The following is a 15,581-nucleotide window of genomic DNA, read 5'->3' as shown; positions in this document are numbered from 1 at the left end:
TAATGAATGAATGAAGTTGAATTATAACGTGACATTATCAAATTGATCACTTGAGGGAATCTATAATTTTCTCAAGATGCATGCATTATGATGGAGAAGTATAACTGATTATTATCGAGTAAAAACAAGTAACATGCATCTTCAGTGGTAAAATATCTGAAAGAAACAGGATTAAGATAAGGTCATAAGATAGTATGTTCTCTCCAAGTAGGAAATGCATCCAAAAGAACGCCCGTGCAATCGGTCATATCCACATCGCTATTAGTATTTGCGGTGATAACGCTAATGAAGTTCCATCAAAAGAATCGCCAAAGTCGAAAAAATGCATATTGGAGGGTCACTCATACACAGCATGTACAGTAGTGTTCTCCTCAGCAAGGGTAGTTGCCTGACTCATCACTGACGGCGTACTCTGGTGCAGGGGGATGACTACAATGCGCCCACGACTCCGAGCCTTGTCTCTCGCAGACCTGTTGGTCTTTTGTAGTTTGCTATCACTGGGAGACGAGACAACAGAGCCTTCCCGAGATGAAGTTGGCGAGCTGACGTCCATCTCCTCAAGACTGTCCGTGTCATACGGCATATCGACCCGAATGACAATGCCGCGAGGCTTGAAAAAGTCCTCGTTCCAGTTGCTGAGCTTGTGTGAAAGAGAAGAGTTGCTGTCCGGAGAAATTGCAGCTGCAAGGTTTCGGGTTTCGTGGTGTGCTCGCTTCCTTCGAGCTGCTATCACAGCAGGAATAGCACCAAAGAAGCCTATCATAATACCACCGATAGCCATTGTGCCTATACCAGTGCCAATGACCGTTCTCCATTGTTGCGAGGACATCTTGGCCTCTTCCGTGATCTCTCCAGTAAATTTTGTCCAGTCTTCTTCCGACACGTCGTAGTTGGAGAGGGCGGCAGGGTATTCGAAACCGGAGGTCAACCGGTACGACCTTGATGGGACTTGTAGGCCGCGAGACAACGACTGAACTGGTGCAAACCCAGGCTCTAAGCCATCCTTTGACGGTAGAAGGAGAGATCCGTCTGTGTGATGCGGCGAGGCGTTCTCCCTCCAAGACGAAGCATCGTCTAGCTGGTCGTAGGACTTTTCTGCTTGTAGATGAGACATCACGGCGTCGGCTTCTCTAAAGTGGAATTTCTCGAAGAACCCTGGACGTATCAATAAGGTCATAACAGCAGGTGGAAAGTTTGCTGTCGGATCGATGCTTGCAGAAAAGATCAGGTTGGTGTAAAGTATCCAAAACCCATACAAAGACAGGTGGTGTGAGGTGTAGTGAGGAAGAGAAGAAGAAGTTGCATAGACAAGAAAGGAAGGAAGGAGCAGCCCGGCCTATTTATCCTCATCTCGTCCTCCTTCCTCTCTACACCCGACGACTTTGATTCATCTGAGCCATTTAGCTGATATCAAATTAAAATTGGTTTTTTGAAGACTCATGCTACTCCGGCTGCTCAATAGATCGACCCATCGGACTAGAAAATCACCAATACGAACTCCGCCTCTAACTAGTTAGTACGCTGGCTTGAAATTATTACAAATCGAGGCTGCCTAAGGAATTCCACAGGCCAATGCTAAGTATCGCATGGTCTCGGTGGATCTTTATGCTCTCCCTCTCCTTCAGCCCCGCGCATACCTATGCAACTAACTTTGTTACTTAAGCCTAGCTGATTAGTGACAATGGTAAGCCTGAGGCTGAAACTGCGACGTCCTGCTGACGGTGACCAGTGATTAATAGTGACTCACCGGTACTTTTACTTTGGTCGCTCTGGTTTCTTGAAAGAAACAAATATCCAAATGGGGGTGTGACTCATCATTATTCTTGCTCTGGAACTAGGCCGGATTGACATGTCCCCGCACGCACGCTCGAGATAGCTTGTTCCGCGCGATTATTTTCCTTCAATCGATTATAACACACTCCATCAACAGGACCACCGGGCAGTTTTCGATAATTACTGCATTATTACTCGCTAATTGAGGTTACATGCTTTGATTACTCGTTGCCTACTGAATATCGTATATCTCGGAGCTCCCGTGCAGACAATTTACTCCGACGCTTCTACTATCCCAGGCATCAATTTAAAAATGACTACGCGATACCGTGTTGAGTGTACGCTACTCCCTATCAATACTTAGCCTGCGATTGTCTTCTCTAATCTTCTGCCCCAGACGCTCTCAAGGTTAGTCTAACCAGACCGCTATCAATGACATCAACGCGCCTCTGACTCTAAGTGCGCTTCCATGTTGTCTAGACCCATCGCCGGGACCAATTGGTAATGAACATCCCGCTGAGCTACTGCACCTAATTTTTGTTTTGTTTTGTATACTAAACCCTCTGCCGCTAGATCGAATGGATTAAGGTATGTTAGTGAGAGCCTTAAATGATTATATTGCCGCCTAGAGATATACCATGCAAGATATTTTTCTGCCTGAAAAACTTCTTCAGTTTTCCTGGATGGTAATTTATCAGCCTACAGGGTCTTCTCGCCGTGCCATTCGTCCTCCATTCGCAACCAACAGCAATTTATCATGAAGAGAGCGACAGATTGGCTGCTGTGGCTACGGCCACCTATCGACGCTATGCGGAAATCCTACGAGACGTGGAGGTCATGATAAATGATCACAGTAAGTCTCCACAGAGAGTTATGGAGGAAGCAAATCAGAAGAACGGCGTATATTCATGTCTATCTAGTCGAACACCAAAAATCAGGCCGGCTTGGACAGTCCAAGTTGAAGCTCCTCGTCCCAACAGTCGGCCCATTCTTTACCTCTCTTCTACTGGAAGATGCCTTTATTTTTCAGGACCAACGGCGCCATATCAGTCGCCGCCGCTTTGTAGCGCCGTCTTTCAATGACATTCGCCTAATTCTCAACACGGCCCAACTCATGGGCCTGGTTCGGGGAAGTCAAATTAAACTTGTTACATTCGACGGTGATGTGACCCTCTATGATGATGGTTGCTGCCTAGTAGAAGACAACCCCGTTCTACCACGGCTCCTGCGGTTGCTGGAACAAGGCAAGAAAGTTGGAATTGTCACGGCGGCCGGCTATACCGAAGCTTCCAAATATTATGCCCGTCTTAAGGGCCTTCTTGATGCGATTAGCGCGCACAAAACACTGACAGCCGAGCAAAAGAGCGGCCTTGTTGTCCTGGGTGGCGAAAGCAATTTCCTCTTCCGCTATGACCAATCTTCACCAGACTTGCTGACCTATGTGCGTCGCTCGGAATGGCTTCTAGACGAGATGCGCACATGGACGGAGGAGGATGTCACAGCACTTCTTGACATTGCTGAAGCATCGCTGCGTGAATGCGTTAGTGCTTTGAGTCTTCCTGCCGCGGTGCTCCGCAAGGAAAGAGCCGTAGGGATATACCCCCTTAATGGACACAAAATGCATCGTGAACAGCTCGAGGAAACTGTCTTGATTGTGCAAAGCATACTTGAGCGTAGTGAGGTTGGGAATCGGTTGCCTTTTTGCGCCTTCAACGGTATGTTTATCTCAACTCTTGACACATTGCACACGCTTTTACACTTGAACGGGTTTTTCTAATTAGTGATCTTTCGCGATAGGTGGAAATGATATCTTTGTAGATATTGGTGATAAGTCATGGGGCGTGCGGGCTTGCCAGCATTACTTTGGGGAGATTGATCGCTCCATGACTCTACATGTGGGCGACCAGTTCTTATCAGCAGGAGCGAATGACTTTAAGGTATGACTTTTGAACACCCTGGACTTCGTCTTTGATACTTACTTTTTGTGTAGGCACGAACTGCTTGCACGACAGCGTGGATTGCGAGTCCAGGCGAGACAGTACAACTGCTTGACGAGCTATTGACCCTCGAGGAGCAGTGGGCCCCGAAGCAAGGCCTATAGGTACAGATACGACCTTTTAATTTTCATCTCTTATTTACGGAGAAAAGCGGCGACATGATATTTGAGACAGCCTTTCGGTATTTATAATCTCATGCATGAAAACCAATCTAGCAATTCATCGGTTGATGTAAGTAAATTGACCTGTATTGAATAGGTGGTAACTTATAAATGCGTTTATTTCAATGTTCTCAAATGTTCTCAAATACTGTTGTTTATCGTATATCATTCATATTTCGAAAGCTCGCCGATGACTTCCCTCAGCGTCTTCTGCTCCGATTCTTCACTACGATCGCGTTTCCAAACGTGAATCAACTTCCCACGAGCCAGCCTTTTCGGTGGTTGAGTATACTTGAATCCGCCCTCTCCGTCAACGAGATCAAATCCAGTCTCGGTGTCAGAGGCATCATCATCATCGTCGCGTGTTTCTTCCTTCTGTGAAACCATGCGTAAACTTAGCTCGTCTCGTGTGATCTCGATCCATATCTGTTTGGCAATGTTGCCGTCTGGCTTGGAGCCTATGAGTTCACCGTAGTGCGGGAATGGTGATTCCCATGCTAAAAGCGAGGAAGAATCGACGGAGGAACTGCTAGCCTGCTCGGCTGCGATTTGGGACGAGGTTGATGTGAAGTAGGTGGTTAGGTCGAGGGTGAGGAGATGCAGGAGGAATGATTCAACCTCATTTTTCAGTCCAATGCGCGAGGGCGGTTGTGCGTTCGGGAAGTTGGGAAGACGGATGGAGAGTTCATATTCGGTTCCGATGGCGGTGAGACGGCTGGGGTCGGGCAGGCTGGTGTGCATTCGGATGTTGAATGTGCTGGTTGGGTTTGCCATTGTTCCCGAAAATCGGGACTCGAGGGGTTCGAGGAACTGGCTGACCAGCCTTTCTACGGTTGATAGGTCGTCGGGTTTTAGGCTGGAGTTTAGGGTTGAGAATAGCGAGCTGGTGTATTCGGAAGAAAGACCGGCGGCCTTTAAGACGTTGTATGTATCGTTCATAAATGCCTGGAGGGAGCGAAGGTGCGAGTTGTGTTGGAGATAAGACAGAATGGGTCGCAGGAGTTGGTATTGTGGTGTAGGCCGCTTGTGATTGGTGAGCGGTGGAGGGAATTGGCTTCGACGTCGAAGATTCTGTCGATGAGCATATGATAGAAGAATTCGTAGAGCATGAGCTGTTGCTTCAGCGATTACGCCGCACTGTGGATCGGGTTCAGTTGTTTCTGCTTCGCTCGGCATGTCCTCTGGGTCTACCAGGTCCAGGATGATTTGGTGGCCGTCGTCATATGCAAATTCGATCAAGTGGCGATGCGCTGTCACGCCCGAGCTAGCAAGAGATCGTGCTTCGCGGTTGAGTTCATGGAATAGCTCTTCCTCAAACAGAGTGTCGCGAGCTTGAAGGATCGTTTTCTCGACCGAGTCGTCCGCAGCAGCAGCAGCAACAAACTGCGACAAGCCCGAACTGCCGGTGATTTTCCCTTCTCTCCTCACTCGCACACGCACTGCTTTCGGTCTTGACGGAACCAGCCCTTTGTCTAATATCAGTGTGCCGTCATCCGCACGTCGTAACGATGCTAGGCCTCGGTCACGGAACACAGGGGTAGCTAATTGTCATTAGCCATAGGCGCACGCAGTATAATACAGAAGTCATGAACAAACCTTCTAAAAATCCATATTGCACACCCAAGGCTTGTCTTTCTCGCGGTAGCCTGCACACTTTCCAACCTTTTTCTTTGATCGATAGCACCTGGTCCCAGTACTTGGTTTCTGCGTTGACTTCGTTTTCGAGGCGCGAGCCAGCTTTGAGAAGCTTGTTGGCTGCAGAACTGTAGCTTTCCAGTTTCCACCCGCGCGCAACCGTTTGTGCATCCCGCTTGGCAGACTCGGGCTTCTGAGGCGCCCTCACGACATCGACATTCAAGGAACCGGTGGGGACGTTTTGTTTGAGATACGGCGATATAGTCTGCTCAGCTTGACGAGGCGCGTATTTGGACAGAAGAAGCGACACAAAATCTAACGCAAATTGCACTTCCATGTGGGCTTGACTATTTTTTTAAATCAATTAGCTTCGGCTTCAGATGTAGATAAAGAAGCATTACTTACGCAGCAAACTGGGCAATCTCTGCTCGTCGCTTGTACAACAACTCATGACGTTCAGTGTCATCCAACTCTGCAACCTTTTCCTCGCCGTCTTTCTCCTCCTCCTCCTCTTCTCCTCCGGCAGCCCCAGCACCCTTGCGCTTTTCTTTCAGTTCTTCGATCTCATCTTGGAGGCTTTGTTCGGTGATGTTGCGGAACGAGCCTCGCTGGGCATTGATCTGAGCGATGCGGATGGGTAGACTGTCTTTTTTGGCGCTCTTGTCTACCTGTGGCCTGAGCGGCAGCGTGAGCGAGCTGCCCTGCTCCATGGCTGTGTTGTTTTTTTTTTCCGTTGGAGCTTGGAGATCGCAAGTGATCTGCTATCGTTAGCAGTTAGCTCCGGCATGTCTGATCGTGCCAAGAAACATTATCACGTGATAAGCCGAGATGGGAATTTGGCCCACATGTCTCCCCGCGTTCTCCACAATCGGGAATTGCCGCAGTCGGAATTTCCGACTCGGCTTTCTCTCCTTGACTCGTAGTAAGTACGTACTTGTCCCCCCCGATCTCGCGGGCCCTGGCTGATGGTGCCTGTTCGGGGAGAATTTACGGATCCGTTTCATTTGCCGATGACTTGCCATTGTTCTCAGTGGCGTGCGGAGAACTTGCCCTAAGATGACTAGAAGATTACACCGTCAAAACAAAGGCAAGCAAAAGTGCCGATCTACACGTTTACATCCCAAACAAGAAGGACCTGACCGGTTTAACTAATTTCTGTGCAGAAGACTAATTTACCAAAGCGTTGTGCACAGAACTCTGCAGGGAGTAGTGACGTTGACGTGCAGATTTAAAAAAAACTATAAAAAGCCAATAGATCCGGTATGGATCTTCGCCATAGCTTTTTTATGAGTCTATCCTCGCCGTCGGAACAATTGTATGGAAAATGAAGACTGCTGTGGGGTTGGTAGCTATTGCTGCTGCTGCTGTGCAGGCTCAGGAGCTTTATTTTACCACCACTGGTTATGAGACTCGGCCTCAATGCACCCAGCCCCCCGCGACTGCGACTCCATCGTATCGCTTCCAGCCGTTTTCTTATACGCTGAATGAAACTGTCAGGTACTGTTGATGTCATCTTCTTAGAGAAACATTGAAACTGACGGAATTAAAGATATGCTATTTCGGTACCGTCTCCTACTTCCACCGCTACTTTTGGCCCGGGGTACCACGAGGCTGTTAAGAAGCTAAACACCAAGTTGTCAACTACAACATGGGGCAGCTGGCTACCCGGCCAGACCGCTATCTCGGCGACAGACACATCTGACAAATACGGACAAGCCGCCTGGTCTTCGCAGTGGCTGCAGGCGAGTCTCGTCAATTATACTACGGTAGGGATGTATACCACGACTGTTAGCCCGATTCCGATCCCTTCGAGTCAACTGGTTCTTCCCCCACGGGACTTCTTTGGTCCTACTGACTGCTATGAATTCCCCGAGGACTTTGCCTTTGGCGTTGCCGGTTCAGCAGCGCAGATCGAAGGTGCAATTGGGCTGGAAGGACGCGGTCCCACCCTTCTGGAGAAGACAATCCAGAGTGACGAGCCAAAGGATTATGTCACCAATGAGAACTACTATCTGTTTAAACAGGATATCCAGCGCTTGGCGTCCATTGGGGTGAAGTACTACAGTTTCTCCATCCCATGGTCTCGCATTCTGCCGTTTACTGTGCCCGGCAGCCCCATCAACGAACAGGGTCTGAAGCACTACGATGATCTTATCAATTACGTTCTAGAAGTTGGCATGCTACCGGTGGTGACCATGATCCATTTCGACTCTCCGCTCTATTTTCTGAAAGACGCTAATATCACGGCCGTTCCTGACATTGGTTACAATAATGGCGGATACTGGCACCCGGAATTTGTTGACTCCTTTGTCAACTATGGAAAAATCCTTTTCACGCACTTTGCTGACCGGGTCCCGTTCTGGGTGACCTTCAACGAGCCACTTCTATATTCCTTCAACTTCACGGGGATCGACAATGTAGTGCACGCGCATGCCCAACTCCACCATTACTACCATGATGTGCTAAACGGCACCGGCAAAGTCGGGTTTAAACTCAACGACAACTTTGGCGTCCCCAAGAACCCAACCAACCAAACTGACGTTGATGCTGCAAACCGCTTCAACGCGATGCAACTCGGCGGATTCGCCAACCCAATCTGTCTGGGCGAGCAGTACCCAGAGTCGCTTCTCAACACGCTTCCTGGCGCAAAGCCGCTCAGCAAGCAAGAATTGAAACACATCGGCAAGACAACTGACTTCTTTGGCATCGATCCTTATACCGCAACCGTAGTCTCGGTGCCAGCGGAAGGCATTGAAGCGTGCTCAAAACAGAACCTGTCGACCAACTCTCTCTACCCGTACTGCGTCACGCAGGAGTGGACGAATGTGTATGGCTGGGATATTGGGTACAAGTCGGCGTCGTATGTTTACATTACGCCAACGTATCTGCGGTCGTACCTGTTCTATCTGTGGAATACGTACAAGACGCCGGTTATCGTCAGCGAATTCGGGTTTCCCGTAAACGGTGAATTGGAAAGCGAACTGGTAGATAGGCTGTTTGACTCGCCAAGAAGTCAATATTACTTGTCGTACATGTCGGAGATTCTCAAGTCAATCTGGGAAGATGGTGTGCATGTGATGGGGGCGTTTGCGTGGAGCTTCATGGATAGTGAGTCTCTCTCTGTTTTTCTCTGTCGAATGCAAATTTACTGACAATACTAGACTGGGAGTTCGGCTCATATACACCTTTTGGCATGCAAGTCATCGATCGAACAACACAAGAGCGGTATTTCAAGAAGAGCTTCTTCGACATAGTCGATTTTATTGGTGCGAGAAATGGACTAGGTTATTAGGACTGTTGAAGATGTTGAGTTTAGAGCCTACTAATTGGCAATTCAATACTTCTAATATGTGTATTATTGAACAAATTGATAATGCAGAATACGTATTGATGATAGCAATTCAAAAGGGTAATATCGTATCGTCATAAAAATATGTACAAAAACGCCATATATGCATGCATGTGATGTATTTTAAAGGATGCAGTGTATAATCGTGATATAGAGAGAGAGACCAATCAAATACTAGCTCTTCTAGGCGCCATTGTTCGTCTCAACTTCTTCTCCTCTGTGGACTCCTCGGCCACAGGTAGTGCACCTTCACGTTTCAATTTGTCTAGAAATTTCTGGCCATAGGCATACCCAACCTCGTAGATTTCGTCAAACTTGCCAAAGTCAAGTGTTCCATACGGGTCGATTGGAGGGCGCATATATAGGCACCCTGGCATGATCTTGGCGCGTTCTAGACTGTCGACCGAGGAAACATAGGCGAGGCGCGCTTGGATCTCGCTGAGGGTAATAGGGTTGGGTGTCGCGGAGAATGGGTTCCATCGGTTGACAAACGTCCAGAATCCAGATAGCGTGTCACCATAGTCTTGAGGTGTGTTGTCGTCGAGAGAGCCAACGTCCACGGCCAGGATGATGTCGGCGCCGAGGCTCTTCATATGTGCAACCGTTAGGTTATCCACATAGCCTCCGTCGAGAAGCAAACTTCCTTCGTCGCATAGCGGTGGAAGTAAGCCAGCCAGAGACATCGACGCACGGACATATCGCCACACGTAGCCTGAAGAATGAAACTCGTTGCGGGATTTGCTGATGTTAGTGGTGTTGCAGTAGAATTCAAGCCAGAAATCTTCGATTTGACTGTCACCAAACGCTTTGAAGATACCGCGGTTGAATTCATGTCCAGTTGTGTAAGACACAGCCGGGTACGTTAAATCCAGTGCAAATCGCCAGATGCTGCCCATTCGGCCGGCAAACTTCTTTACGCGACCATACATGGGAACAACGTCGGCATCACGGGCGTATAACGCACCGATGAAAGATCCGATCGAGGTGCCACCGATGATATCGATGGGAATACCAGCCTCTTCAATCGCTTTGATCACACCGACCTGAGCAATACCGCGAGCTCCTCCTCCACCCAAAACTAGACCAACAGACTTTCCGCAGAGTCGACGAGCTAGTCGATGGAAATCTCCTTTGAATGGCGTCTGTTGGGAATACAATGGGGTTTGGTGAATGCGACGCGACGTGTATTTTTGAATCTCGGCTTGAATGACTTGCACTCGTTGTTTCAATGCTGTTCCAAAACGCTTCGCCTGAGGATGCGCAGGCTCGGTGGTTAGACGATATGACATTTGAACGTGGTGATGCCCGCCGTTGATCCACATGCGGTTTTTTAGCCATCGCCGCGTCAGACCTGGGAGACAATACCGCTCGGCATGAAGAAGAACGAGTTCCTTGCGTGCAGTCGTCTTCATGCCGAGGAGGAAACGTTCATATTCGCCGATATTAGGCGACCCTTCCGCCAATCCCACCAGCAGGATACAGTCAGCCTGGGTGATGCAGGTTTGTGTCCACGGCGAATTGACGTTTGTGTCTGCAATGTAGACCACCATCCCGTACTTTTCTTCAAGGTCGGCCAAGTATTGTGACAGCTTGAGTTTGCCCATCTTGCTAAAAGCGTGTCTCCCGAGATGATTTAGGATAGCTGCTTGGTTGAGTGAAGTCACCCCATTCGTCACACCCACTTGATTGAAAGCAGCGAGTAACCGATTGCCAAATTCAATCACAGGTACGCCAGCAGTCACCGGCAATATGGCGACAGTACGCATGTTGATTGTCGAGGTCGCAGTTTTGGCAGTGGCAATGTTGCTGGGGGAGCTAGACTTTTCGGTCAAAGGATTATATACCAAATCCCTCATGCGTTTAGCGATAAGCTTTGATATCTGGATAGTGATGGCCGGATGTTCTTGCGCAAGACTATTAAAAAGCGAGCGAGGGAACTTGGCTAGTTCAGTATCGCGGATTGCATGCAGCGTGCCTGGTCGAGCCGACTCAGTCATGACTTCCAGCTCTCCAACGCTCTCACCTTGGCCATACTCGTCCAGAACTTGGATCTTTCCGTCAGGTTTCTCGAGCACAGACCGAAGACGTCCGTTGAGCACAATGTAAATAGAATCGCTCTCGTCACCTTGATGATGAATTACCTGGCCGGCAGTGACTTGTACCCATTCCAGAGCAAAGTCAATATGTAAAATGAGGCGCGGCAATACACTGGTTAGTCTCTTGGCCAGTGTCAATAAGACAATAGGCGATTTCTCCGCAATGCGCTCCAGAGTGGCACGAGGAAGAAATCCGACATAGACATCTGTCTTGGCAATAACGTCGGTGAAAGAGCGATACGATGCTACAGAGCCCACATAACCTTGCATGCCGCCCGGTTTTACCAAATAGAGAGATCTCCTTGACGACCGTTTCCGTTTGGGGTCAGAAACAGAGGCAAGAGACGACCCAGTCGTCGTTTTCTGCAGGCCTGGGAAGAATTCGTCCGATTGCTGTGGGCCTTTAAGAACATCGTCGCCACGATCATTCACTGGCACGCCAACGTCTAAGAAGCCGTCTATGACATAATACAAGCCAGGGTGCCGTTCGCCTTGTTCGACCAGAACAGAACCTTGGGGAAACAGCACAATCTCAATATCGCTGCCTAATTCTTGTCTAAGATTGTGAATCGGCGAAGTTCCTCCGGCACTGGTAGCTGACATGGACATCGTAGATTCAGTATCAGCATCATCGTACGGGTCAATAAATCCAAATGCATTATTAAATACCGCCTTTTGCCGGCGTGAGTCATACGAAACGAGTCTCGGAGAATGGTCTCCGTAAGACTTGCGCAGGGCTTCTCGAGTGCTGGCAGTAAGGCCTATCCCTTTCATCATGCATTCGAGAACTGACTCTCTGAACAAGTTATCTTCATCCATGTTGTCATCTCGAGCAAAAGAAGAGCGGTGGGTCTGGATTGGCGGTGGCTGGAATGGCGGTTCTTCCCTTTGGGACAAGGGACTTTCGACTTCTAGAGTAGGAGTCATTGGTACTTTAGTGCTTTGAACTGGGCGGTGGCCATAACGGCTGAGCTGAATCGTAGATAGCAAATCGCCGGGGCTAATGCCGTTAGCTTGCGGTTGGCTTAATACGGAACGGTCGGTAGGCATGGATAAGTGACGTCTCGAGGAAACTAGTTTGGCTTGAAGAGCAGCATCCTTTCTCAAAGTGCTGCTTGAGCGTCGCCTGCGATTTGCGACAGGGTTATGCAAAGCGATCCCTTTCGAGTCGTCATCTGGGCCTAGACGTTCTCTCTCCTGCCGGAATTTGTCTTTCAGCCGTTCTAGCGCGCTGCCTCGTAACTCATTTGGCAGATCATATGCAGTGAATTTATTCAACAGTTTCTCAATACTAAGAACTTCTGTATTGAGTCCAAGATAGGAATGAGCGGTAGAAAAGGTGACCCTCTGTAAACGCGTAAGGATAACCTGCACGATATGCGCGGTAGCTCGAGGATACATTCTTGTTAGACGTCGAAAGGCGCTCGCCGGGATAATTGCAATAGTTGTATCTACCATGGCCCGAGCAACGATGTCTGGGTGGACGGATTTGGCTTGCTTACGTCGACTCTGCCGCGGGGGTTGTCCCTTTGGCGAATTATCTGCGGTGGCGGAATGGGCATCCTCTAGATTAAACGGGGGAACAGTGGACAGTGGATCGACGCCAAGTCCATCTGCTGTATCGCGCGAGGCAGGTCGGGAGGTGTGTGTGAATGCGTGCGGGCTTGAAGGCATTGACTCCGGAATCGCAGGACCATCGGGGTTGCTGTCAGAGTTGTCACCACTACCATGGTGTAAATGTATATCTTCGGTGAAAAGAGTGAGAATTGAGAAGAGAGACGACATGGACGCTCCGTTCTTGACTTCGGTAAGCAGCTGATATCCCTGGTTGCCGGCCATGCGATGTGACTCTTCTTCTTCGTCATCGCTGTCCTCCACTGCGGATGAAGGAGTTTGCCGGTTGAGGCCATTCTCACGGGTCGACTTGACGAATATCTGAACCAGCCCATCAACCACCAAACAAAAGCCTTTCTCTTCCTCCAACTGCAGTGTTTCCCCGGCCATTAGCTTCCGCGTCTGCATTGTTCGCGTCAATTCGTGGAACACGGGCCGCTCCAAGTATCCAAAGACCTTGATGGCGCTCAAAAACTCGTCCAAATAGTTAGCCAAGCCTGGCTTCGAGTCGCCTTCCTGGCTGTCCGGGAAGAGGTCGATCTGCGGCTCTTTGCGTTGCGGCTCTGGGGGGAGACGGCTATACATGTTGAGATAGCGGTATCGGATGAACCATATGATGGTAGACAGGATGAGACCAAAAATCAACAATCTGCAAGCATCAGCAGACATTAGCAAACCGCCCGCCATCGTCCTGTCGGATTTCACATAACATACATGGTCGTGAAGTTCATGGTGAAGGTTAGGCTCATTGAAAAGAGCGTAAAGAGCCAGGTCGGCACCGTGATAGTCGCAAAGCCAATCACCCAGAACAGCAGACTAGGGACAGTATGAAAAATAAAGACGAGTAGGCGGCCCACGATGCCAGGCATTGCGTCGACCGGCGGGGGGACCGATGGCAGAGTGCGCGGGGTCATTTCTGGAGAAGCCGAAAGAGACGCAGCAGCGGCTGACAAGCTCTCTCCCAGGGACACGGATATGAAGGGCGAGACGGAAGAGGCGCCGGGCAGCGAGGCAGAAGCAGCAGACTGCTGAGCTGCAGCCATGATGGGCAGCTTTCAGCCTTTGACGCAGGCACCGGCGGCACCCTTTCGGACGCGCCTGCTGCTCGAGGGAAAGAGTGGAGAACGAAGAGGGGTAACGGCGAGACGATACAATGGCAATTGATTCGAGAGTGAGCAATCCACACTGATGAAGATGGTGTTTGTGTGTCTGGTGTTGTGATTAGTTGATGGGATTCCAATTCAGACTGTTCGATGGTCGACCGTTGGAGACGTGCAGCGGGTCCACTTGTGGTCCCGTGATTGGGCGCGCTGTAGCCGCGGCATGCGGTGCTCTCGACTCGTGCTGCAGGCCCTCGCTGTGATTTGCCTTGAGCCTCGAGGTGCTGACAGGAATAGAGGAGCAGATTTTCATTCTAATGCGGAGTATCAAATCAGTGCTACGTTGCCGTTCATACTACGTATTATTTGCGTGTACTGAAAAGATGGAAATGACTAATTCCCACCAGACTGTCCAGGGTTAAACTCGATGAAAATATACTCAAATACTAGAGGTTACTGATCTAGTACAATTAAGCCATCGATCATCATAGCTGTGGTTTTATGCTCTACATGTAGTTGAGTCTTGATGATGGCCGTCATGTGACTACCCAATGCCCTAAAACGGATCCCTGACAATGAATTGCCTGGGACTAGCCGAACATCATGGGTTATGATGGCCTTTGAAAATAATTTCCTTCATATAAATAGTTAACTAAATTTGTCAGCAGAGAATAAACAACCATTGTTTGTCAGAACACATACTTGGATGATGTTTAACCACCGCTGATATCCAAGTCCTTCCCAACAGCCAAGTTCACCGGGTTTTGAACCCCTTACCTCCTAAAGACAGGCCGAACTGCCAGTTGGGAGGTGCTGGTGTTACCCATCAAAATCGAGGGATTCTGTCGTCGTGGAATACTCTTGTGGGTCCACATAGGACAGAAGCTCTTTGGCGCATCCGGCAGCCACTGCAGCCGCGTAGTGCTCCCAAGCGTCATTCTTGTGAGAGTCTGCATAATCAGAAATGCCCCGAATGACAATGCATGGATACTCTGTCATGATTCCAGCTGCTCCAATCTCAAAGCACAGGATATCGCCTACCACACGCCCACCAATTTCAGCTGCATTCGTAGCACTTCTCATAATTGAATCCCCTGATGCGATCAGTCCGTAATGAATCTTAGGCATAAGTTCACGTGGGTCCCTTTGAATAACTTTTGTCTTGTTGCATTTTTCACATGTAACCTGGTTGGGAACATGGCGATACCCCAATTCAAAGAGTTCATCCGACTCTTCATGAGGCCGTTGGTAAGATGTTCGAACATCGTCGCCTCTCTGAAACATGACCGACAAGAACTCAGGAATCTTGTTTTTGGAAACTCTATGATCGGACCTCATAATACCGACGGCACTTCTCAAAACGCCAGGCGGTGGCCAAAGAAATCCTTTGATGAGAAAGTCGTTCTCGGTTTGCTTTCCTAGGTCATACTGGACTACACCACCATGCTGTCCGTCGGGCATACTGATCACTACATCACCGAGACGGATGTCATTTTTCTCATTTGGAACCCCACCTCCAATTCCCACCATCAGTCGTACATCGATACATGGAAATGAACGAGTCATATCCTTGGCAATAGCTGCTGCTGCACTCTTCCCTTGACCCCCTGAAAGACTAGCAAGTACAACATTATGGCCGCTTAGCTCCCCGAGAATATACAGAGTGGAATCTCCCCGTTTACGAGGTAGACATTGGTGTTCTTTGTCCAGCATGTAGCGGACAGCACTCATTTCAAATTCGATAGCACAGATGATACCGACTGTGTAGCGTTCATACCTCCGATCCTGCTCTTTTTTTGCATTGCGAATCAGCTCAGTAAATGGGGACGATTACTTTTCTGCCTACCTTCCATCTT

The 15,581-nt window shown here is 49.1% G+C and overlaps 6 protein-coding genes across 6 annotated transcripts; 2 read left to right on the top strand and 4 right to left on the bottom strand.

Moving 5' to 3' along the window:
- Positions 1–337: 337 nt before the first annotated feature.
- On the bottom strand, positions 338–1,114 carry TRUGW13939_07394 (uncharacterized protein; the record flags this gene model as incomplete). Its single annotated transcript, XM_035490535.1, has 1 exon — positions 338–1,114. The coding sequence occupies one exon, from the start codon at positions 1,112–1,114 to the stop codon at positions 338–340; it is 777 nt and encodes a 258-aa protein (XP_035346428.1).
- A 972-nt stretch (positions 1,115–2,086) lies between these two features.
- On the top strand, positions 2,087–3,874 carry TRUGW13939_07393 (uncharacterized protein; the record flags this gene model as incomplete). The annotated part of the gene is made up of 8 exons (XM_035490534.1): positions 2,087–2,111; positions 2,171–2,181; positions 2,254–2,274; positions 2,347–2,361; positions 2,479–2,626; positions 2,694–3,488; positions 3,571–3,710; positions 3,764–3,874. The coding sequence occupies 8 exons, from the start codon at positions 2,087–2,089 to the stop codon at positions 3,872–3,874; spliced, it is 1,266 nt and encodes a 421-aa protein (XP_035346427.1).
- Positions 3,875–4,096: 222 nt separating this feature from the next.
- On the bottom strand, positions 4,097–6,276 carry TRUGW13939_07392 (uncharacterized protein; the record flags this gene model as incomplete). Its single annotated transcript, XM_035490533.1, has 3 exons — positions 4,097–5,472; positions 5,528–5,913; positions 5,972–6,276. 3 exons carry the CDS (start codon positions 6,274–6,276, stop codon positions 4,097–4,099), a joined length of 2,067 nt encoding a protein of 688 aa, XP_035346426.1.
- Positions 6,277–6,890: 614 nt separating this feature from the next.
- TRUGW13939_07391 (uncharacterized protein) lies at positions 6,891–8,858 on the top strand (the record flags this gene model as incomplete). Its single annotated transcript, XM_035490532.1, has 3 exons — positions 6,891–7,063; positions 7,116–8,674; positions 8,728–8,858. 3 exons carry the CDS (start codon positions 6,891–6,893, stop codon positions 8,856–8,858), a joined length of 1,863 nt encoding a protein of 620 aa, XP_035346425.1.
- A 224-nt stretch (positions 8,859–9,082) lies between these two features.
- On the bottom strand, positions 9,083–13,668 carry TRUGW13939_07390 (uncharacterized protein; the record flags this gene model as incomplete). The annotated part of the gene is made up of 2 exons (XM_035490531.1): positions 9,083–13,274; positions 13,340–13,668. The coding sequence occupies 2 exons, from the start codon at positions 13,666–13,668 to the stop codon at positions 9,083–9,085; spliced, it is 4,521 nt and encodes a 1,506-aa protein (XP_035346424.1).
- Positions 13,669–14,544: 876 nt separating this feature from the next.
- Positions 14,545–15,578, bottom strand: TRUGW13939_07389 (uncharacterized protein; the record flags this gene model as incomplete). The annotated part of the gene is made up of 2 exons (XM_035490530.1): positions 14,545–15,515; positions 15,572–15,578. The coding sequence occupies 2 exons, from the start codon at positions 15,576–15,578 to the stop codon at positions 14,545–14,547; spliced, it is 978 nt and encodes a 325-aa protein (XP_035346423.1).
- Between the last annotated feature and the right edge of the window lie 3 nt (positions 15,579–15,581).

This window comes from Talaromyces rugulosus, chromosome IV (assembly GCF_013368755.1).
Source record: "Talaromyces rugulosus chromosome IV, complete sequence".
Classification (NCBI taxonomy): Eukaryota; Fungi; Ascomycota; class Eurotiomycetes; order Eurotiales; family Trichocomaceae; genus Talaromyces; species Talaromyces rugulosus.
This window is presented reverse-complemented; position numbering and strand designations above follow the sequence as displayed.